This window comes from Eucyclogobius newberryi, unplaced genomic scaffold, assembly GCF_026437365.1.
Source record: "Eucyclogobius newberryi isolate DKJ021-1_F unplaced genomic scaffold, fEucNew1.0.hap1 SCAF_1, whole genome shotgun sequence".
Classification (NCBI taxonomy): domain Eukaryota; kingdom Metazoa; phylum Chordata; class Actinopteri; order Gobiiformes; family Gobiidae; genus Eucyclogobius; species Eucyclogobius newberryi.
In genome coordinates, this window is record NW_027315723.1 from 29,242,221 (window position 1) to 29,264,383 (window position 22,163).

General features: G+C 42.6%; 1 protein-coding gene across 4 annotated transcripts in view; it reads right to left on the bottom strand.

The window, feature by feature from the left end:
* Window positions 1-5,593: 5,593 nt before the first annotated feature.
* stxbp5a (syntaxin binding protein 5a (tomosyn)) overlaps window positions 5,594-22,163 on the bottom strand; it is a 129,967-nt gene continuing 113,397 nt past the window's right edge. The window contains exons 16-27 of one of the 4 annotated variants that reach the window (XM_072442805.1): window positions 20,145-20,320; window positions 19,126-19,251; window positions 17,846-17,997; window positions 16,862-16,924; window positions 16,108-16,161; window positions 14,639-14,689; window positions 13,536-13,814; window positions 10,895-11,255; window positions 9,000-9,165; window positions 8,809-8,920; window positions 8,526-8,746; window positions 5,594-8,182 (exon numbers count right to left, since the gene is read on the bottom strand). In XM_072442805.1, the coding sequence (XP_072298906.1) occupies window positions 8,141-8,182; window positions 8,526-8,746; window positions 8,809-8,920; window positions 9,000-9,165; window positions 10,895-11,255; window positions 13,536-13,814; window positions 14,639-14,689; window positions 16,108-16,161; window positions 16,862-16,924; window positions 17,846-17,997; window positions 19,126-19,251; window positions 20,145-20,320 (1,803 nt within the window). In that variant the 3' untranslated portion in view covers window positions 5,594-8,140. The remainder of the gene's footprint in view (window positions 8,183-8,525; window positions 8,747-8,808; window positions 8,921-8,999; window positions 9,166-10,894; window positions 11,256-13,535; window positions 13,815-14,638; window positions 14,690-16,107; window positions 16,162-16,861; window positions 16,925-17,845; window positions 17,998-19,125; window positions 19,252-20,144; window positions 20,321-22,163) is intronic. The other 3 variants (XM_072442821.1, XM_072442813.1, XM_072442828.1) reach the window with 3 other exon arrangements.

Below are 22,163 nucleotides of genomic sequence, written 5' to 3' on the forward strand. Positions count from 1 at the left end.
CCGTCCATACATTTTAGTTTTGTGCTCAATTAATGATAATGTTCCAAGATAAATGAAAGGATATTATTTTATTACTGTTTTAACTACATTTAGTGTTTTTACATTTGCAAGCTCAAGGTGGGCTTAACTCCTGGGCAACAAGGGGCCTCCTGTGTGGAGTTTGCATGTTCTCCCTGTGTCTGCATAGGTTTCCTCCAAATGCTCTCGTTTCCTCTACTGCTAAAAACATGTACAATAGGCTCCTCCCCTCCTCTGGAAAAGAGATGTTAAATATCAGTGGGACTTTCCTGGTAAAATAAAGGTCAATAAATACATAATGGTCAGGATCAGTACTTCCTGCCCGATTCATTTCTACAGGGCTTTCGCCAAATCAGTCCAAAACGAATCTCTGACACGTTAAAGACTTTACAAAACAGATAAATACTTCACCAAAGGGCACTTGTGTGAGTATAAAGGGACGTGTTTGTGTGTCAAAGCTACAGTTAAAGCATATCGATTTAAAAACAAACTGAGCCAATTGTGCCCCAACAGAGACAAAGCAGTTCAATCCAAATTAACCTTCCAATGCAACAAGCTCTGACAGACTCAACAGATTCTTCATGCAGTGGAAGAGCAGAGGCTCTACTCCAAGCTGCTCCCAGCTGACCACGATTCTTACCCAAACTCAAAAGGGATTTGTATCTGGAATCTTAAGGATCGCTCTTAAAACAAAATTGTCTACTGCGTGTGTCAATTGTCCCTGCATGTTTAGATGGAATGTCACTTATTGATGACACAGACAAAGGGATTCTGTTTCACTCAGCTCTACTTCCTGTCGTTTTCAACAGTTTGCTCTACTTCCTGTCGTTTTCAACAGTTTGCTCTACTTCCTGTCGTTTTCAACAGTTTGCTCTACTTCCTGTCGTTTTCAACAGTTTGCTCTACTTCCTGTCGTTTTCAACCGTTTGCTCTACTTCCTGTCGTTTTCAAAAGTTTGCTCAACTTCCTGTCATTTTTAACAGTTTGCTCTACTTCCTGTCATGTTCAACTGCTTGCTCTACTTCCTGTCATTTTCAACTTTTATCATCAGTTTTTCTTCACAAACTGCCACTTGACTAATGTAAAATTATAATAAATATTTACCAAAGGAACTATCCAATCAAACTAAGTAATAATAAGAAAACATGCACTTTAAGCCTTCAAGTACATATGTCCTAATATTGTTCAATACAGTAAACACACACTTATGCGTGATGTTCAGTGGTTCACCAGCTTAAATTCCATTCTTAGTCTGCTCTTTGCACATCTACGACAGGTTCACCGCCGTCACAATGCTGTAGGAACACAGTCATGTGCAAACCGCCGCCATAAAGTCCCTGGGGCCACAAAGGAATCCCAAACACACACCTCGCTGGGACTGTTAATAATGAATGCGTCGCCGTGTCTGGATGAGATCTCCGGGTATGATCAAACATACATTATGGCACAAAGTGTAGATGGTTGTCTTATGGTAACCACGACACATAAAGTAGCAGCTGGTCTTATTGTGGGCTGAGATAGCAACACTTTCAGCCCGAATGAAAACACGGGAAGAATTTAAAACTGTCTATAGGATCCGCATTAAATCATAACACAGAGAAGATGGTAATTAAAATAGCAGCGGTGTGAAATTAATTGCATATTTGATTAAAACTTTGAATGGGTTAATGAAGGAAGCATTGGTGGAACTATCTCGCTCAGTCACTTCATCTGGTGTAATCCTCAGCGGCGCGGGCAGCTTTCAACCCACTCATTAAAGTTTGATTCATTTTATGCTAAACCGTGGCAGGCCTCGCATATTGAAGCACGAGCAGAGGAGCCAAGACACATATCACTGAATAGATTTTAAATGGTGATGAATCAACCGTTAATGGTTTCTCAAATACTGAAAGTTATTAGAATTTCAAAAACCTGAATTACTAGCCAATACAGGGTCCTGACGGTGAATTAGAATGTTCAATGTGTTTGCAAATAGATGTAAAAACAACAACAACATGAAATTGTGTTAATGTGATAAATAGTTTTTTTTTTTTTTAATTCTACATAAAATGACCTTTGTGAAGACGTACCATGTTGTGATTTTTGAAAACCATTTACTCCTCAATTCCTTTTGTTAGTTCCATCTTTCCTTTGGCATCCATAGACATTTAATAGGGTGGTTTTGCCTGTAAATGAAGTGCACACTGAACAAAAGGGCAATGGGAGCCATAGCACATTGAGCAGTATAATCGTATTTAATGTCAGACTCTATATGTCCCATTACAAAGCTGCAGAATATGGTGAGAGATGCTGAAGCAGCCATTTGCTCGATCTCATGCAGAGACGCAGATGTTACGCAGCCTGACAGATTGAAGCAAATGAGCCTTTGAACATATCGCTCTGTTATGTGACAATTGGCTGAGGAAAAAAAAGGACAAATTAAACAAAAAACATATGTACAACATGTAATTGTAATGAGCCTTGTCTAAGATCTTACCCTGTGTATATGTAAATATATTAAACTCTGAGCGTTGGTTCATACAGTTTAATGACTAATACTGCATTCACGCTGGTTCTTCTCTCCTCCCAGGAATAATGTCAGCTTCTACCAAAAGGTCGGATCTGAAGCCTAAAGAGGGTTCTTCCTGGGCTTGTCCCGCGTCGTGCGGAGCTGCAATTTCGGGCAAAAACCCTCATCCAATGTGCATTTCATGTATGGGCATTAAACACGCTCAATCAGGGCTGTGAGGATGTGGAAGACTCCAGTCCAGACCCCCCAGTGCGTCCGGGGCTACATCCCCGGTGGACAGTCCCCTGTACAAAGTGTGCAAACGTGCTGCTGCCAGGCTCAACATAACCTGGCCTGCCGCTGCAGACACGGACGGGGGGAGACATATGATGACAAACGGCTCCACAACCAACTCCCAAGTAGCTCCTTCATGCTGTTCCTGCGTGTATGAAGGAGATGAGGCGGTTCTGGACTAACCCGCTCAAGAGCAAACCCCCAGTCCAAGGCTACTCTAAACTGGAGGTACATGGGATGAAAGAGCTGGTGCTGGCTGAACCCCCAGAAGTGGAGCCCTCTGTGGCATATCACCTCCACCCCAACCGCCGTGCCTCAAGTAATGTTCCCCTTAAAAGTAAAGTGGAGAGGGTCACGTCCTCCATCTTTCAACACACTTACAAATATACGGCACAGTCTGCATGTGTGCTGAACACTGTGACTTTGCTGTCCGCTTACCAGGGGGAGATGTGTGAATGCTCCGATGCTCCGCGCGTGAAGCTGTTCAGGGCTGTGACGAGTGATGGGACTCACAGTTGCAGACAAGAGATGGGGTCTGTGGCTTAACCATTCAGGTCTGACAAACACACAGAGGGCAGAGGTCATGGATGCGGCTTATGACCCCACCAAAGGTCTGTTTAGGCCAGCTCTAGATAAAATGAAGGAAACTAGCACTCGCCGTAAGAGCAGGCACCGGGCCACAGAATCTCTGCTATCACAGAACCAGGGTTACGTTATGTAACCTTGTAGCTATGGTTTAGTTTTGATTGTTCCCCCTCGTCGTGGGGGGGTCTCACAGGGCTGCAGACTAGATACAGCTGCACTTCATTCATCCTGCAGTATATCACACCTATCTTCTCATCCCCAGATAATACTATCACGTCTGGTAGTACTTTTTGGACATCATCTTACCTATTGCTCCTTGTGTCTCCTCGTGTTGTCCAGCTCCTCGTGTCGTCCTGCTCCTCGTGTTGTCCAGCTCCTCGTGTTGTCCTGCTCCTCGTGTTGTCCTGCTCCTCGTGTTGTCCTGCTCCTCGTGTTGTCCAGCTCCTCGTGTCGTCCTGCTCCTCGTGTTGTCCAGCTCCTCGTGTTGTCCTGCTCCTCGTGTTGTCCTGCTCCTCGTGTTGTCCTGTTCCTCGTGTCGTCCAGCTCCTCGTGTCGTCCTGCTCCTCGTGTCGTCCTGCTCCTCGTGTTGTCCTGCTCCTCGTGTTGTCCTGCTCCTCGTGTTGTCCTGCTCCTCGTGTTGTCCTGCTCCTCGTGTCGTCCAGCTCCTCGTGTCGTCCTGCTCCTCGTGTCGTCCTGCTCCTCGTGTCGTCCTGCTCCTCGTGCTGTCCAGCTCCTCGTGTTGTCCTGCTCCTCGTGCTGTCCAGCTCCTCGTGTTGTCCTGCTCCTCGTGTTGTCTTGCTCCTCGTGTTGTCCTGCTCCTCGTGTTGTCCGGCTCCTCGTGTTGTCCGGCTCCTCGTGTTGTCCTGCTCCTCGTGTTGTCCTGCTCCTCGTGTTGTCCGGCTCCTCGTGTTGTCCGGCTCCTCGTGTTGTCCTGCTCCTCGTGTTGTCCTGCTCCTCGTGTTGTCCTGCTCCTCGTGTTGTCCTGCTCCTCGTGTTTTCCAGCTCCTCGTGTTGTCCTGCTCCTCGTGTTGTCCTGCTCCTCGTGTTGTCCTGCTCCTCGTGTTGTCCTGCTCCTCGTGTTGTCCTGCTCCTCGTGTTGTCCGGCTCCTCGTGTTGTCCAGCTCCTCGTGTTGTCCTGCTCCTCGTGTTGTCCTGCTCCTCGTGTTGTCCTGCTCCTCGTGTTGTCCTGCTCCTCGTGTTGTCCGGCTCCTCGTGTTGTCCAGCTCCTCGTGTTGTCCTGCTCCTCGTGTTGTCCAGCTCCTCGTGTTGTCCTGCTCCTCGTGTTGTCCAGCTCCTCGTGTTGTCCTGCTCCTCGTGTTGTCCTGCTCCTCGCCTCCACTGCTTGCAACATTTTCTTTTGTAAAATAAACTGTTAAATCTGCCTCAGTCTCGCGACTCTGCTTTGGAGTTCAGCCTGTAAATCATTACATAATTTTTTAGAACAAAATAACTGCTTACTTTGAAACCTTTGTGTTTATCAGTCATGATGTTAGGTCCAGGCTCACAATGGAGATATGATCCAGGTCATCTATGTTTCTCTGTCACCACAGAAACAGCAGTGTTAAACCTACAGGTGTTGTGTCTGTGCAACACGGGGTCAGCACCTCTCTCCTGTGACCTTTTCCACAGCAACAGTCAGAGAAAACAGTTCAACACTGAGACTTAGCCAAATTTGAACCTATAACCTTTTCAACAACAATGGTCTAACAGTGTCTATGTAATGTTGCCTTAAAAACATGACACCTCTCAGGGTCAGGCCCACATTTGATTATGGACTGTGGCAGTATAAATCATGTAATATCCATCCCTCAATTTAATGACTACATTTGATTAAAAAGTATAGTCATTAAATTGAGGGATGGATATGGACGATATATACTAGATATACTTAATTTTCTTGTGCACTAGTACTATTAAATATCTTTAGATCTGTTTAATGAGTCACAGAGCATGACTCAACATCAGCATGAAGATCAAAGGCCCGTTACTGCCGCGGCAAAAAAACAAAAAAACATTTTGCAGCCGATGCAGGCGCGTGGCTCTGCTGCCCTCTAGTGCACAAAGAACATATTACAGGATTGGGCAAACCTGTAATGATGTAATTCATTTCAATAATTCTACCGACTAATTTAAATCATGTAATCTTGGAAAAGGAGTTGGAAATAAATCATAATTGGTTTGGTCACTCATTAAAAGTCCGAGATGAACTTATAACATTTTCAACTTTTATTTCCCATTGCACAGTAATCTTTATCTACAGAATGTCTAAATCTTTGTGGCAGCAGATAAAGTCATAAACATCCATGTGAAAGTTGCATAAAACTGTACAAGAAAATTGGCTACAATGAGAAAAATACTGCAACCCACTGATAACTATTGACTCCAGGACAGAAAATGGCAGATGGCAGATAGACAGACTCCCTCTAGTGGTCGAACTATTAATGCTCATTCAGTTGGGAACACTGCATACAATGGAAGGTAAAAAACATAAATAAATGTCAAATTAAACAAATAAGAACCAGGGATTAATGTTAGTCAGATGAAGCAACATTCCCTGAAATAAGTTACATTTGACAAGGAATGTGACAACTCTCCCAATTATAATCAATAGTTGCACAAGGCAAAATATTAGCTTGAAAACTGTAAAACGAGTATGTAGAGATGCGGAAGTCACCTTCTAATGCTGCAGTGGTGTAAGCACACGTGGTAAAGGGAGCAATGAAAATGTGGTCAAATCAAATGAAATCAATAAAGGCTATACACCGGCAGACATAAAACACAAATAAGAGTATGCAGTGGTGTAATGCAGGAGCAAGGGACACAACCTCAGTGACCAACAACTGAGCCCAGAAAATGTAATATTACAACATACCATGATGGATGATCAGTTCTTTTTAACCTCAATGTTAGAATGAATATTTCTATATGCTGACCTGATATAAGCCTGGATCTTGGCTCTGTAGATGAAATCTGTGCCATAGAAATATGTCCAACACTCACGATGCACAAAAATGAAAAAGCAATGATAAGATAAAGCAACTCTTTGGCGTCAGAAAAAATATGGCCTCTCTCCTCTGACGTTGCATCAGCAACCACTATTATGTACTTTCCAGTTGGTCTTAGATTGTCAAACTATTTACTTATATACAAATAAAGGTTAAAAGCCAGGTAGACAGAGAAAAGGACACATTGGAGTGTTTCAGCAAATGGAAATACAGTATAAACTCAACATTTCTGACACCGTGTTCTGCACCATAGAAAATAAATAACACATTTAGTAGCTTTTCATACAAAACAAGTGTAAGAAAAACAACAGAGGTCTTAAAGGAGTACACATATGTGTCAGTATTAACCTGCATATATGAGTACACATAAATAGGCCTTCTACTCATGTGTATGTAATTCACTTATCTGGCTTTGTGTAAAACAGTGGTCTCCAACCTTAGAGCTGCTGTGAGCTCTCCAACAGCAAGCGGCTCCCCAAAGGACTTGGAAGCATATTTATTATGCTAAATACTTGATTCATCACATGCCCATTGCCACTGTAAACCTATACTGTAGATGCTTTCTGCACTGATAAATGGATAATGTTTATAGTTCAATGTCCACCTTCTAACGATAGCTGTTACTGTTCTTGAAGCCACATTTTTGTTTTATAGAAGCAGCTCTCTGGGGTAAAGGTTGGCGACCCCTGGTTTAAAACATCGTCAGTATTTGTAAATTAACTATTAGAAAGGAATTAACTGGAAGCAAATGACAGCGGAGGGAGAGTTACTACTATGAGTTACTATATGTCTGTAATGGGAACTCAGGTAGACAAGTTTATGTGAAGTTCATAGATAAATCTCTATATCAAGTAATGCCATGTCATTGAATCAGGTATGCCTACACATCCTTCCACTCCTCGTGTTCCAGCCCTTTTCAAAAGGATAAATTAACTTCAGCAAATATCCCCCAAAGTCTCTCTCGCTCTCTCTCTCTCTCTCTCTACAAATCAAATAGTATTTACTTTCACAATATAAAAATAAGAGATTTTCCAGTAATACAGACCAGAGCCAAAAACAAACTGTTCAAACAAAGGGAGGCGTGGCAGGAGAACGTATAAATGAACACAGTCACACACACTGTTGGCAACACTATGAAACCTGTCAATCGAGAGGAGAATCTGGAGTGAGATGGAGGCTGCACTTCCTGTGGCGTCTTGCACTGTGTCCTTGGGCCTTCTGCTCTTCCGCTCTGTCCTCGTTTGAACACGTCACTCGAAGAAGATACAGCATTACACATTTATTCAATTCATGTATATGTATTCAGAATAGCCTTTTTTTTTTTTTTTTACATTTTCTTCAATAATTTATAGTCACTTATAATAATATTTTTTTTTTTTTTTTTTGTTGCGTTCGTCGGTTTGAATACTGGCCACAAAAGGCTCGGAGTGAAGACAACAGTAAAGGGGACAGTTTTGGCAAATGAGAATGAAGAGTCTCCAGGACCGTTGACCAATCAGATGGCTCGGAGTAGTTGTCCCGGACAAAAGAAGAAACGAGAGACAGAACACATAAAAAAAAGACACTGTTTGTCCTTTTCCCCGTGTGCCCCTCAGTTCCAGTGTCCCGAAGACTGAGGTATAGACAGTGTTCATTGTGCTAGGGAAGAACCTCCCAAAAGTTTGAGTGAAGAAGGCCTGGAGGGATGGACGAAGAGACGGACGTGATGGACTCCGAATGTGAGGTGCCAGCTCGTGAGCCCCGCGCCCCATCAGATCTGGTACCACTTTTTGTCTTTGCACTTGAGCATCATCTGCAAACAGGAAGAAGACTTTATCACTGAGGCACTGAGGGATTTGTTATATTATTGTTGTATTACAAGTATCAAACATTCTATACTACATTTCTGTCAACCATAAACTGTATATACTATAGTGTTCCTTCTGGAGTGCTACATTATAATAAAAGCAAAAAAAAAATCTGAAATAAAAATAACATAACATGGTTTAAAGCAAAATTAGCTTCACATGCTAATAAGTGTGAAAACAAAGAACAGTTGACTGGAACATTAGAGGCCATGTTAATTATTTGATATTATTACTACATAAATACACATTATTTTCCCAATTTGAGATGCTAAATACATTTTCTTATACCTCATGAGCATGTTTTGAAAAGTTATCTGCGCTGGACATCATAGCAGCTGTCCTGTCCTCCAGCTCTCCCAGCTTCTGTCCTCTCTCATCCAGAGCGATCCGCGCTCGGGCCAGGTCTCCCATCACTCCGGAGGCCGCACCCTTCATGCCCTCGATGCCTCCTGGACCTGGGATGTGCTGAGCCAGGCTGCGGGATGCTTTGCCAGCAGCCACCTCACCAACTAAAACAGACAGGAGTCAATAACTGGTGGAGGCTGAGAACACTCAAACAATAAAAACATACACAGCTCTTCTCTGTCCAGTGACTGTGCTCCTCCCCCAAAAAGGCCTTTGAAGAACCCTCTGTTTGGAGCCTCTGGTGTCTCCACTGGCGTGAACAGCTCCCCAAGCATCTCCTGGTACACAACAGGATAACAGTCGATAGAAGTAGATTCAGTAAACGGAAGAATTGGTGCAGATGAGTGCTTGACTGACCTGCAGGTTTTCACAGACTTCCTGGCTGTAAGTGATTCTCTGGATCTCTGTGGGGGAGCACATGTACATGGCCTGGCCCAGGTTTGAGAAGCAGAACGTCCGCGCTATCCGCATGTCAGTCAAAGGCAGGTAGTTTACATCCATGAGTGGTCTTAGGCCTGGTAAACTGGATGGAGATGGGGGTGTTAAAAGCAGACATTTGGTACCAAGGGGTTAATGGAGGTTGTGGGAGTGTGGTGCAGCCATTGGCGCAACAACTAGAATGATGCTCCTTGAACATCAGCAGCTCGAGGAAATTAGATCGGCCCAAGCAGAACACACCTGGAACAAGTCAGGAGTGACACCTCTAGAGTTATCATGCATAGATCCCTTGTATCCTCTTGGGCCCTGTATACACATTTATCTGTAATTTTTCACTCTTAACTCTAGGGAAGAGATCAGGTATTGGATCCTTTTTTTGCTTCTAAATTGATGCAACAAGATTCAGACTGGCTAATTCTAGGCAGAACATTTCAATCTGGAATTTGCATTTATACAAAGCTTTTCTTTAGTTACTCGAAGAATAAATAATGGTTACATAACAGAATTGCCCCAATTTTGTAATAAGATAATTGTGTTTTACGGAAATAAATGCTTTTTTCAGGCTCTCTGACCTTTTCTACTGTATTATAGATTTTTTTATGTTTGAATATATTTCAGAAAATCCATTTGAATTTTTAACAAATTTGCTACTCGTATGTACTGTTGACACCCTTTTTTTCTACAGTGTTTTTGTCGGCTGTAAAGACGTAGTAGACTTATCTTTGCTTAAATCTGTTGATCCACTACAGTTTTGAACAAAAATACTCCAAGAATGTCCAAGATTTCACCATTATAATAGTCATATCAAAAAGCAGTGTACTGTTGGCATCATTACTAAACAGTCAAGGAAAAGTTTGACTTCTGTCATTTGTAATTGATTGAAACCAATCATGTCTTTGCTGCTAAAAAGCAGAAGTGTAAACCTCTGCACAGTGCACCCTAAACTAGAATTTCCTCTTGATAAAGAGGGGTCTTAGAATCCTTGATGGATTTCCTTAGCTACACTGAGGACAATGTAAAGGCACTTGAAAACCCATTTCCTCTCCGTGGACAGCAGGCCGTTCTTGCTCTGTTACACATCCATATGGAGGCCTGCTCTGACTCTGCTCCAGGGAAGATTAATGAGAAGAACCACAGACTGATGCGCCCCTGTCCCTGCCTGAGGATCAGCACTGGGGGGCTCAGGACACTGCAGAGGGAACACTGGCCCAAGTCATTGATGTGCTGCAAACTGTAAATTAATTGCTCAGAAAACATGTTTTTTTTGTGATTTTGTTTTGTCATGAAAGCTTCATCTGACAGCACGGTTGTAGCGTGAAAAGGGGAGAGAGTGGGTAGAGATATTTGGCAAATGCCCTTAACCACTAAACTGACGAGTACAGAAAGAAAACGCAAAATTTGTGAGAAAAATATATTTTTAACAAGGAAATTTGTTTTCTTGGGTGAAAAAATGGTTGTGAGGAAAGCACACACCTTCCAAATCAAATGTTCAACAGACCATCTGTCTGATTGCATTTTCTGCCAGTCCATCCAAGTCTAGACAGACAAAGATTAGACCAAATGTTTTGTTTGGATTAAATACAAATTGACACCTGGCTACAGTTGCTAAAACAACTTTACTCCCAGAATATGTAAATGGATTTTTACAATAAAGACATTATTGACACGGGAACAGCAGCAAATAACCTTAATAATTCATCAGATTATCTACCAGACACCGGAAATACAAGGGGAAATGATTCAATACATATCCCCAGTCGGCCGTGGCGTATGTGTGGGCCTGAGGATGGGGTGGGGAACAGTGTGTGTCCCACCTGAGTGTCATGATGTGTCCGTTGGCGCAGAAGCAGGCCAAACAGGCTCCTTGGCTCATCTGCACCACGTCGGCCCTCAGGATGAAGGAGGTCTCTGTGATGCTGTGTTTGTAGATGCAGGTCTGTGAGGGCAGAGAGATGACTTTGGCCTGTTTCTCGGAACACACCACAGCGTACTGGCCCTCGCTCAGGTCCTGGGACGTGGAGGGGGACACGGACACTGGGCGGCGTTTTCGGACTCGTTCTTCTCCATCTGTGGTGACGTGCTCAAACCAGGGCTCGTAAGCAGGAGGCAAGTGGGAACCTGACGAGTCCAAGAAGGACATCCTCATCACACTGCCTTTCAGACGGACCAGCATGCCTTAGGGCAGAAGAGACGGACACTTCCTTAGTACAATGTAATTAGCTAGGCATGTGTAGAGGGTTTATCAATAAACAGTGGCTTGCAAAAGTATTTGTAATCCTGGAATTTTTCCACAATTCGTCATGTCATGACCACAAACTTAATTTATACCGTATGTATTCTTAAGCTATTCAGCCTCTTTTCCTTGAGTGCAGCCAGTTGCTGTCAGAAGTTTCCTGATGGTTGCTGAGAGATTGAATAATGATCTAATGATCTGTGTGTAATCTTATCTCAGTATTAATGCAGCTTTTCTGTGAAGGCCACAGAAGTTTGTTCAGAGAATCGTGAAGTCTAAGGAAAACACCAGACAGGTCAGGGATAAAGTTGTGAAGTTTAAAGCAGGGTTAGATTATAATTAGATTTGAACATCTCATAGAACACGTTTCAATCCATCATGTGGAAGTGGAAATAGTATGACACAACTACAAACCTACCAAGACTGGAGGAGAGATCCACAGCTCAGGTGGACAGGGAATCTGTCCAGGACTATTAGTCGTGCACTACACAAATCTGGCCTTTATGGAAGAAGAAGCCATTGTTGAAAAACAGCCCTCAGAAGTCTCATTTGCCAGAAGCCATGTGTGGGACACAGCAAACATGTGGAAGAAGGTGTTCTGGTCTGATCAGGTCAAATGAAACCGTTTGGCCTAAAAGAAAAACTCTATGTGTGTCGAAAAACACGACACATGACTCTGAACACACCCTCCCCAGTGTCAAACATGGAGGTGCAGCATCAGGCTGTGGAGCTGCTTCTCCTCAACAGGGACAGAGAAGCTGCTCAGAGGTGATGAGGAGATGGATGGAGACAAATACAGGACAATCTTGGACGAAAAACATGTTAGCAGCATCTGCAAAAGACTTGAGACTGAGACAACAACCTTAAACATAAAGCCAGAGCGACAATGGAATGGTTTAAAACATATTCATGTGTTAGAATGGCCAAGTCAAAGTCCAGACCTAAATCTGAAGATGAATGGGCATAAACCTACCTGTAGGTGTGCAAAGCTCACAAACCCCTACAGACTCTATGAAGTATTAACTCAGGATATTGAATACTTTTGTACACAGCACTTTTCAGTTCTTTATAAAAAATAAAAACAATCTGGAAATATCTTTTCAAGTTCATGGTGGTGACATGACAAAATGCGGTCCCAGGAGTACAAATAATATTGCAAGTCACTGAATTTGATTGTTACACTCCTCCATAGACAATATAGTAAATGTTGAAATACACTACAATTGGCTATAATGGTCCAAAACTCCGCTGCCCGCCTCCTCACCCACACCCGGTCCCGTGATCACATCACTCCCGTTCTCCGCTCTCTCCATTGGCTCCCCATCAAGCAGCGCATAAACTTTAAAATACTCCTCCTCACCTTCAAAGCTCTTCACCACCTTGCCCCCCCCTACCTGTCTGACCTCCTCATCCCCCACCGCCCCACCCGAGCTCTCCGATCCTCCTCCTCTCTCACCCTGACTGCACCAACATCCCGACTCAAAACTTTTGGCGACAGAGCATTCTCCCGAACAGCACCCCGACTCTGGAACTCCCTCCCCCAACCTGTCCGCCACTCTCCCTCACTCACAACATTCAAATCCCGCCTAAAAACATACCTCTTCACCCAAGCCTATGACCTCCCCTACCCCTAGCCTCCTCTACCCCATTGCCTACACTTCTACCCCCTGTTACATCCCCATCTTTTTCTCTCTACTTCTTCTGTCTTGTTCATTTTATCTGTATATTAATGTGTATTGTACGTGTTGTCCCCCGTCTGTAAATACCCCCCCCTTTTTTTATTATGTTCAGCGTCTTTGGGTCACTGAAAAGCGCTATATAAATAAAAGTTATTATTATTATTATTATTATAAACTCTTACGATCTACGATTATAAAAGACTCTATAACTGTGGCCTATAAATGCTTTAAATTATGTTCAACCACATATTAGGGCTGCATGATTTGTGAAAAGTATCCATAGTTTCTGGCAAGTGATGTAATTAGATTTACAATACAAGAAACACATGTATGCTTGCATCAATCTAAACTACAGTTTTTATGCAGAATAAGAATTATGTCCATTCAAATTGCAGTTTCTACTCAATTGGAATTAATCTTGCAGCCCCATCACACATTGCTCACCTGTAGTAAACATGACAAAGTTTATTTTCCCATATGTTTTTAAAGAAACAAATATGTACATGTAAAATACCACACATGGTTAGATACGACTCTACGCACCAGCAGGTGAAGCAATGACTGGCTGCAGTTGCCGTTGCTCTCCAGCAGGTGGCATTGTGACAGCTAAACACAGCACTGTGCCCAGAGAAGTGCCCACAAACAGACATGGCGTCAGGATGCTGTCTCCTTTGCGGGCGTAGGTCTCACAGAAGTGGAAGGAGGAGATGGCCTCTTTAGTTTCTTTGTCGATGCTGGTGACGCTGGAGGAGCGGGACCGGCTGAATGAGTTGTCCCGGTCTAAAGGGTTGGCACCCCGAGGTGGGCACACAGACAGGAGGACAGTGGACAGAAGACAGAGAGGTAAAGCACCCGCAATGCACTGCATACAGACACAGAAGACCCATGAGGACGCACAGGTACACACAGGGCCTATCAGTCGTACTGCATTAGAAAGGGATACAAGTAATAGCCCATGGTCAATAATGGTTTGTGCGGCGTGTAGATTTACCTCTTTAAAAGTACCCAGGAGTCTAGAAATCTTTATGATCCTATTTATCAAAAAGTGGGAGCTCAATCTGCAAATACCATACAACAGGTTAAACAATGACCCCTGCATATTTCTAAACGGCTGAAAGGAACAACACAAGATCTGGGTTATATTGCTCTGTAAGTTTAAAACTCCTCATATCCTAAATAAACCTTGTGCTTAAAAACCTGAACTGTCTCAGACAAAACTGAAATAGTAGTAGTTCTTGAAGTTATGAGGTAAACACTGGTCCTACAGCCCATGTGAAGATACTGATGAACCCCTGAGCCAGAGAAATGACAAGCGTGAAACACAGAGTAGAAAAGTGGAAGCTTTAGCAAAAGCTTTAGAGCGAGATGAAGTGCTTAGCTATAGCACCACTGACCTCTGCTTAACACCCACCAAACTCAAGAGGTGGGCCAGTCTTAGCAACAACAGCAAATTGAATGTATTAGTTTTGAATGCTAGGACAGATCAGTGCTACTTGTGTCTCATGCAAACTCAAGCTATGCCTTGCTTGCCAAATTCGAGTATAAGAACCAGATAGAACTGGACCAATGGAATGAGGTGGAGTCCAGTCCATGATTAAATAAAATACTGGATACATAATTTTTAGAGACACGAAGTCAAGGCTTACCCAAGTCTGGCTTTAGCTCAGTAGGCAAGCTTAATTTCCGTGACATCTTTGCTGGAAAAAAGAGAACATCCCTCTTTACAAACACACATCTAAGCTTTCACAGGATGCCATGCAAAGCTAGCTTGCTTGCTAGCACAGGGATAAATGTGCGCAGGCCAGTAAACTAAGCAGACTGTGGAACAATGTCTGATAACGGACTTCACTTAAGAGATGCTTCAAACAGTGGACCACTGTATAGAGACAGCCATGCAGGACCAGACAAACACAGACCAACTCCAGACAACGTGTGCTGGAGAGACAGCACAGAGACCCCATGCCCCAGCATGCAACAGGAGGAAAGAAAGATTCAACAGTCGATGGAGGGAGACAGTGGAAAAGAGCCCTGGTGTACAGCAGAACTGCTTTTATAGGACGCCCTTCCACGTCTCCATTTCATATGCATATCTTCATATAAGGCAAAATATTTAAAACATATCTATTTTAAATATTATAGAGTCAAAAATTAGAGTTCAATACAGTTTGATGCTATTGTACTTTTGCCAAAGCAGACCTGTAGATGTGTATTTCTAATGACCCTGGCCTAATAAATCTGTATCTGTGGTAGAATCATTCCCACAGCCAAGCCCCAACCTGAAAAATCACTATTGAAACCTATTTGGCAATTTTCTAGTTTTGAATGGGGGTTCAGGCAGTAGAGATAGTAATAACATGTTCAAAAGAAGAAGAAATCCCCCTAAATAACTTACCTGATTAGAAAAACAAACTGTGATTTCACTACCGACTTTTAAGCTTTACATTTCAGTTTACAAATGCAATCTGTGATGGTTTGTTTGTATCTGCAGCTTTAAATAAGTAGATAAAGCTAAATACTTGGTTACAAACAATGCACAGTCACGTCTTTACCATAGAGGGACTGTATTCCTAACGGTGCTGAAGTTGAAGGGTTGGGTCAGGTGTGACACAGGGGGACAACAGTCGTGCTACGTACATGTAGCATGCACATTTGTAAAACCTCCTTCAGATATGTGATATTTCATGTTCAGGGTCCAATCTGCCCTCTGGGTTTGATCTTATGGAGCTCAAAGGCAAACCCAAAGGCCAACCCAGAGAGGAGGCAGCAGACTCTGACAAGCCCCACTTTCAGAAAAGGTGACATTTCCACAAAAGCAATTATATGCAAAAATACAGTATGTTGTGAGAGTTTAAAAATATATATCTGTAAACATAAAAATGAAATGTTTGTGTCCTTAGAAAAATCCACCCCTGTGCATCTTTATTACGTCGTAACAAGTTGGCCATAGACTTGTCTCTTGCATTTAGAAATGTCAAACTGTTTCTTGAACGTGGGTTTGTGTTTTCCCTGAGTTTCCTCCTACAGTCCATGACACACAGGACAGACAGTATTTCTACAGACAAAGGGAAGAGGGGCACAGTCTGGACCACTGTAGTCTGGACTTGACTAATCTTACCTCCTCTACCACCTCCATTGTAGAATTGCTGTAGATTGCTGTTTGACGTCAACACTTTTGGAGTGAAAGGTAAAGTAAAGAGTCAATGAGTGATTCAAAACACCCTTTACCCTGACTACCATCCACTAGTGACAAAATTACCATTTAATCTGACTTATTTCATTAACGTAGGGATTAGTACTGTAGTCTTCAGTGTTTTTTGTGTGTATTTTTTTAAAAATCCCATTAAGCGTTAGAATCTTAAAGGAAAGGTTAAGCTGAAATAAAGCACTTAGCGCTGGCTTAAATAACCTGTAAAGTGCAGTAGAAGCCACTTTATCTGTGTGTCTTATGAATAATGCAGACAGCCTTCTACAGGGCGTCTGGTGGCACTGCGCTCCGAGGTGGGCACACACTTTGTGCCTTCAAGTGCACAAATCCAGCATTTGTTTCCTGACTTGTGTCTTCATTTTATTAAAAAAGAAAGAAGGAAAAAATAGGAAAATTCATGTATTGGCTTTTGTCAAGTTAGCAATAGCAGATGGATCTGGACTGGTGTTGATCTGACCACATTCATACATATTCTGGACAACTCTGTAGTTCTGTATGTTTGAGGAGCGACAAAATATGACGTTCACTCACAGCTTTACCCATTATCAAGTGCCAGGCGTACTTCATCTGTCACTAGTCTTAATACTAGGCCTCACTGCAGTATGTGATTAACAACAACAGTGTCTAATAATTATCAAGTGAATGCTTCTACTGAGTACATTACCTGACGTGGGGGACTTGCAGCGGTCCTCGGATGTGGCAGAACCCTCGTTGATGTCACAAAGACCTGCAAAAAAAAATGAAATAAAAATAATCATAATTAATTTCACAGTGTAATTAAGCCCATGACAAGCTATTTACTCAGTGCTTTTTTGAAAGTGTGTTGTGACATTGACACTGAGGCGCACAGCCAGAGAGCAGCAGCTTGTGTTAGCAGCAGAGTGGTGCAGCTGAGAGGGTGATTACTACTCTCAACCGCGCCAAGCCCCGACAGCAGCCAACCCACTGACACCAAATGTACCGTCTATGCTCCTCTTAAAGTCTCATTATGAAACGCTGCCATGTCTGTTTGTCTTACAATTTTATTATGGCACGAACAACATTTCATCGCTCATATTTTTTCCTTTTGTGTGACTGTCACTTGGATGCAACACTGCAGTAACATCCTTGAAGCTGCGCTGGCCGTCTCTAGCACTAGGGGGCAGCGTACGCATTTATAAGGTACTGAAGATGGAAGAGAGAGTTCTCATGTAAAGTTGCAGAGCATACGTGATCGGACGTGGCAGATGCATAATAATAGATCATAACTAATGAATAACTAAAGGTTATTTTACACAACAAAAATCTGAAAAACAAACAAAAACAAAAAAAACGTACTACTTTCTATGCTAAGAAAATAAAAGCACACGACTATACTTGTAATATTTGTGTTAAAAATATACATGTACATTGTAAACTACTAAATGTATTTTGTTCAGATCAGATCACGCGCAACGATAAAAACACAATTATAGATAAAGGGAAGTATAATGTAGTATAGTATAGTGCAGTAACTCCTAAATATATTAAGGGTGAATAAACTCTCGGGTCTCTCAATCGACGGCCTGCGGTCATGTTTACAGGCAATGGCGAGTATGGGTGATACTGGGTACAGTGTGGGCCAATTTGATCCGGGAGATGGCGGAGGCAGTGACAGCTCCAAGAATACCTCCAGAGGGCTGCCTTGTCTTCCGAGGCGAGCGCGGCTGTCTCTGGTACGGGTCATTACAGCCGTAAAGCTCCACTGTGCCCAGGTTTAACACCACCGTCTTCTGGATGTAGTCCACCACCGCCAGGCCGTTACTGTTCCCGAAGACCACACTGCGGGAAGAAAGGAAAGAGAAACTCGGGATGAGAGATAAATCCAAGCACAGTAAACCCAGCGAGAGCTTTATTGTGGAAACATTTTAACTTTTGCTGGGCTGTAATAAGTGTAGACAGATAAAATGGTGGTACTTGATAACATTGACTTGAATTTAAGTGAAATAAAACTCTTTCAAGTCCAACAAAAGTCCTATGGCACTATTTATGTACTAAAAAATACAGTAAAAATGAAATAAAGTGCTCGAAAAGGGCAGAAAATCCAGCACATATTACATGTAAGAGACACTGATTCCTTGTGGGGAACTGAAAGAACATATAATGTAAAACCAGCGCCTCAGATTATTTTTAGCTCCACTAAAGCTCACATATATATATAAATATATACGCACATACATTTCTCAGTAGTTCTTCTTTGGTGCTGAAAGAACTTAAATCGACCTGGGTTTAACTGTGCCTGTTCTAGAGCTCTATGCACCCTCTCAATGTTGAATGAAGTGGGGAATTATGACACTTTCCCTAAGAACCTTCTCCTCACACCGCTTTGGTTTTCAGGTGCATTTAAGATCTGGTCCACAAATCATTGATATGTTTATTCGTATATTTCTTGCAGGATTTTTTCAAGGTTAAACTGTAGACTTGCAGCTCCGACACCATTTTCTTTTTCAGTTTTAAAAGATAATACAAATAACACAGAACAGACACAGAACACAACCATAGAGCCAATTTGAAAATACAAATACAACTAGAGGAAACACAATCATCACTGCAGAGTTGCATTGAAATAAAAAAAACATTTCATCCAAAGTCGTATTTCTATCATTTCCCACAGTTGTAATCCGCTATTGTTGATTTGTGGTTGTATTAACGTCCTCCAGTTTTTTTTTTTTTTTTAATGGAGGAGCTCAATATTTAAACTGCCATCCTTCTATAGAGCAGAACCGAAAATCACGTCAGTTCGTCCAAATCATTTGTTTCTCCAACCTTGTGACCAGCAATAATATGTGATAATACTTAAATACATAATGATTTGTCTGACTGAACTTGGAAATATCCATACACGACTTGACTTTCAAATACAAGTGTTGCAATGACTTATTTTACACGTTGATTAAAGTCTCCACTTACAGGCTGTAGGAGGAGTTGAGGGCTAGACTGGTGATCTGCTGCGAGGGCTCTCCGCTCACCCAGACCAACTGGACCACCAAGTCCACCTGATAGCCGGGAGACTGCTTCAGAGGGGCATTTCGAACCCTGGAGACGAGAGGAGGGGGCGAAAATGAAAAACACAAACAAGAAAATCAAAGCAAAGAGGTGCAGCTGCAGCTCTGACAGAGTGGTGTGTGGAGGGCGGCGGGACGGCTGGGGATGAGAACGCTTCAAGTTTGCACAAGAGTGCTTCAGGCAAAATCTGAGCCCTTCAGAGAGAGCAAAGTGTTGTTGGCGCCTGTATAAGCTAGTTTAAGTGTTTGTGCAGGGCATAGACATCAGTAGGCTGAAGCTAACCTGTGCCAAACTAGTCATTACTTTGTAGAGTGGTTAGAAGGTCTAGTCAACGAGCATGAATCTCAAATTATGAATAATCAATCTGTATTTGGCAATGGGCAACCAATCAACCTGCATCATTGCTGACAGTTTATTGATCCTAAAAGAAAGATTTAGCCAAGCAACTATGAGACTATGAAATGGAAAGTTCCATGATAGAAAGGCTTGAAAGGTAATCATCCGGAGAGCGATTTTGAAATGGAGATGTTTCAACTGCCTTTGAAACCCTTTCCACCAAAGATGACAAAACACTTCTACTTTTGGTGTTTATAATGATGGAACGATAATAGCTCTCCATCCTTCTGCTTTTAGACCTCAGGCAGCGTTCAACCCAGTCAGTCATGATATTCTTCTGTCACGCCTGGAGCCCTGTGGCCATCAAAGGGACAGCCCTTCACTGCATAATGTATAATGTTTTCTTTGACTGTTTTGCAGACAATATTCAAATTCTGTTGCCCATAACAGTTGAAAAAAGCTTGACAACGTTATCAAACTGTCCGACTAATTATTTTTAAATGTTTGTATTAATTGGCACCAGAGTACAGCTCAGAACTGCTGCTGCCTGATGTTTGAGAAGCTTGACTAAAGTGCATGTGTCGTACTTGAGGCAGGGGACGTTGCCGCTGTCCGAGTTGTTGCTGCTGGTGGAAGGGTGCGAGGGGGGTCCGCTGGTCTGGGGTGAGGCTCTGGGAGTGGGGTGTCCTGACGTTTGCTCCCCCCCTCCACAGTCTGGAGAGTCACTGTCATTCAGCTCACACTGCATCCGGACCTCCAGTAACTACACACAGGACAGTATACATAAGTTTAGGGGGCACACACACATGACAGAATACATATGTTTAGGGGGCACACACACATGACAATATACATACGTTTAGGGGGCACATACACAGGACAGTATACATAGGTTTAGGGGGCACAAAAACATGACAGTACACATAAGTTTAGGGGGCACACACACATGACAGTATACATAAGTTTAGGGGGCACATACACAGGACAGTATACATAGGTTTAGGGGGCACAAAAACATGACAGTACACATAAGTTTAGAGGGCACACACACAGGACAGTATACATACGTTTAGGGGGCACACACACACAGGACAGTATACATACGTTTAGGGGGCACACACACACAGGACAGTATACATAAGTTTAGGGGGCACATACACAGGACAGTATACATAGGTTTAGGGGGCACAAAAACATGACAGTACACATAAGTTTAGGGGGCACACACACATGACAGTATACATATGTTTAGGGGGCACATACACAGGACAGTATACATAGGTTTAGGGGGCACAAAAACATGACAGTACACATAAGTTTAGAGGGCACACACACAGGACAGTATACATACGTTTAGGGGGCACACACACACAGGACAGTATACATACGTTTAGGGGGCACACACACACAGGACAGTATACATAAGTTTAGGGGGCCCACACACAGGACAGTATACATACGTTTAAGGGGCACACAAACTATTTAGAACAGTACCAACAGAAAAAGTAATACTAATACTGATTTATTACCAGCAGTGTGCAATATATTTGCTTGAAATTGATGCCAACTATCCACAGAACCCAATGAGGATATATCATCTTGTAACTTCAACTAGAGGCTTATTACTGTCCCAAGTGGCATTTTCCACCTCCCGTTTACAAAGGTGTTAATCCCACTTGCCAACAGTCCTTCTAGTCAGTGTCGAGCCTTTGCAGAATTGTCCAAAGCATTACACAAGCAGTCAATCACAAATACTGATCTGACATAGCGCTGCGTCTGCTTTACAAATCAGGCTTAAAGTGGTGAAAGTAGTTGATGGAATGTAAATATATTATCCTGAAGAGCGTTTTCTTAACAAAAGTATAGTGAACAAAAATGTAACAAAACCAGCAACAACCTAGTGGTCATAACATTATACTTAAATTATGAACTAATTAACTAAAACTAGTATTGAAAAACAAAACCTCAATAGAACAAGCCTCAATACTGAAAAGAAATACATAAATAGGACAAAATTGGACCTTTTCTGAATAATTTTAGAGTGTTTTTTGTCATATCAAGAGTATAGTATCTTTAGTATAGGACCTCGTGGTAATATATTACAAACTGCTAATACTTTTTTATTATCAACATGATACTGAAATGCGTATGCTTTTTCCTTAAAATCTAAATTGAGTTTTTGTTAACAGGAATACATAAAACTGACTAATATTACCATAAATATGTTGCTTTGGTAATGGAGAAGCCTATGATGCAGTTCCATGTGTAGGAAAGGTCATCAAGAACTGAAATATTGCATTACATGGAAGGGTATCGTGGGGCTACTTCTAACCTCCTACCTTTGCACGACCACACAGACACACACAGACACAGACACACACAGACACACACACACACAGACACACACACACACACAGACACACACACACACACACACACACAAACACACCTCCTCAGCTCTCCTTCTCACTCATGTAGTCCGTCTCTCCCTCTTCCCTCTCTTCCCTCTCATATATTTTGCAGTGTGGCGGTCTCATTAGCCCCTGCACCATCTCGAAGAGCGTCCTCTTCTCTCCCTGCGTCTTTTTGGAGAGGCTACAGAGGTG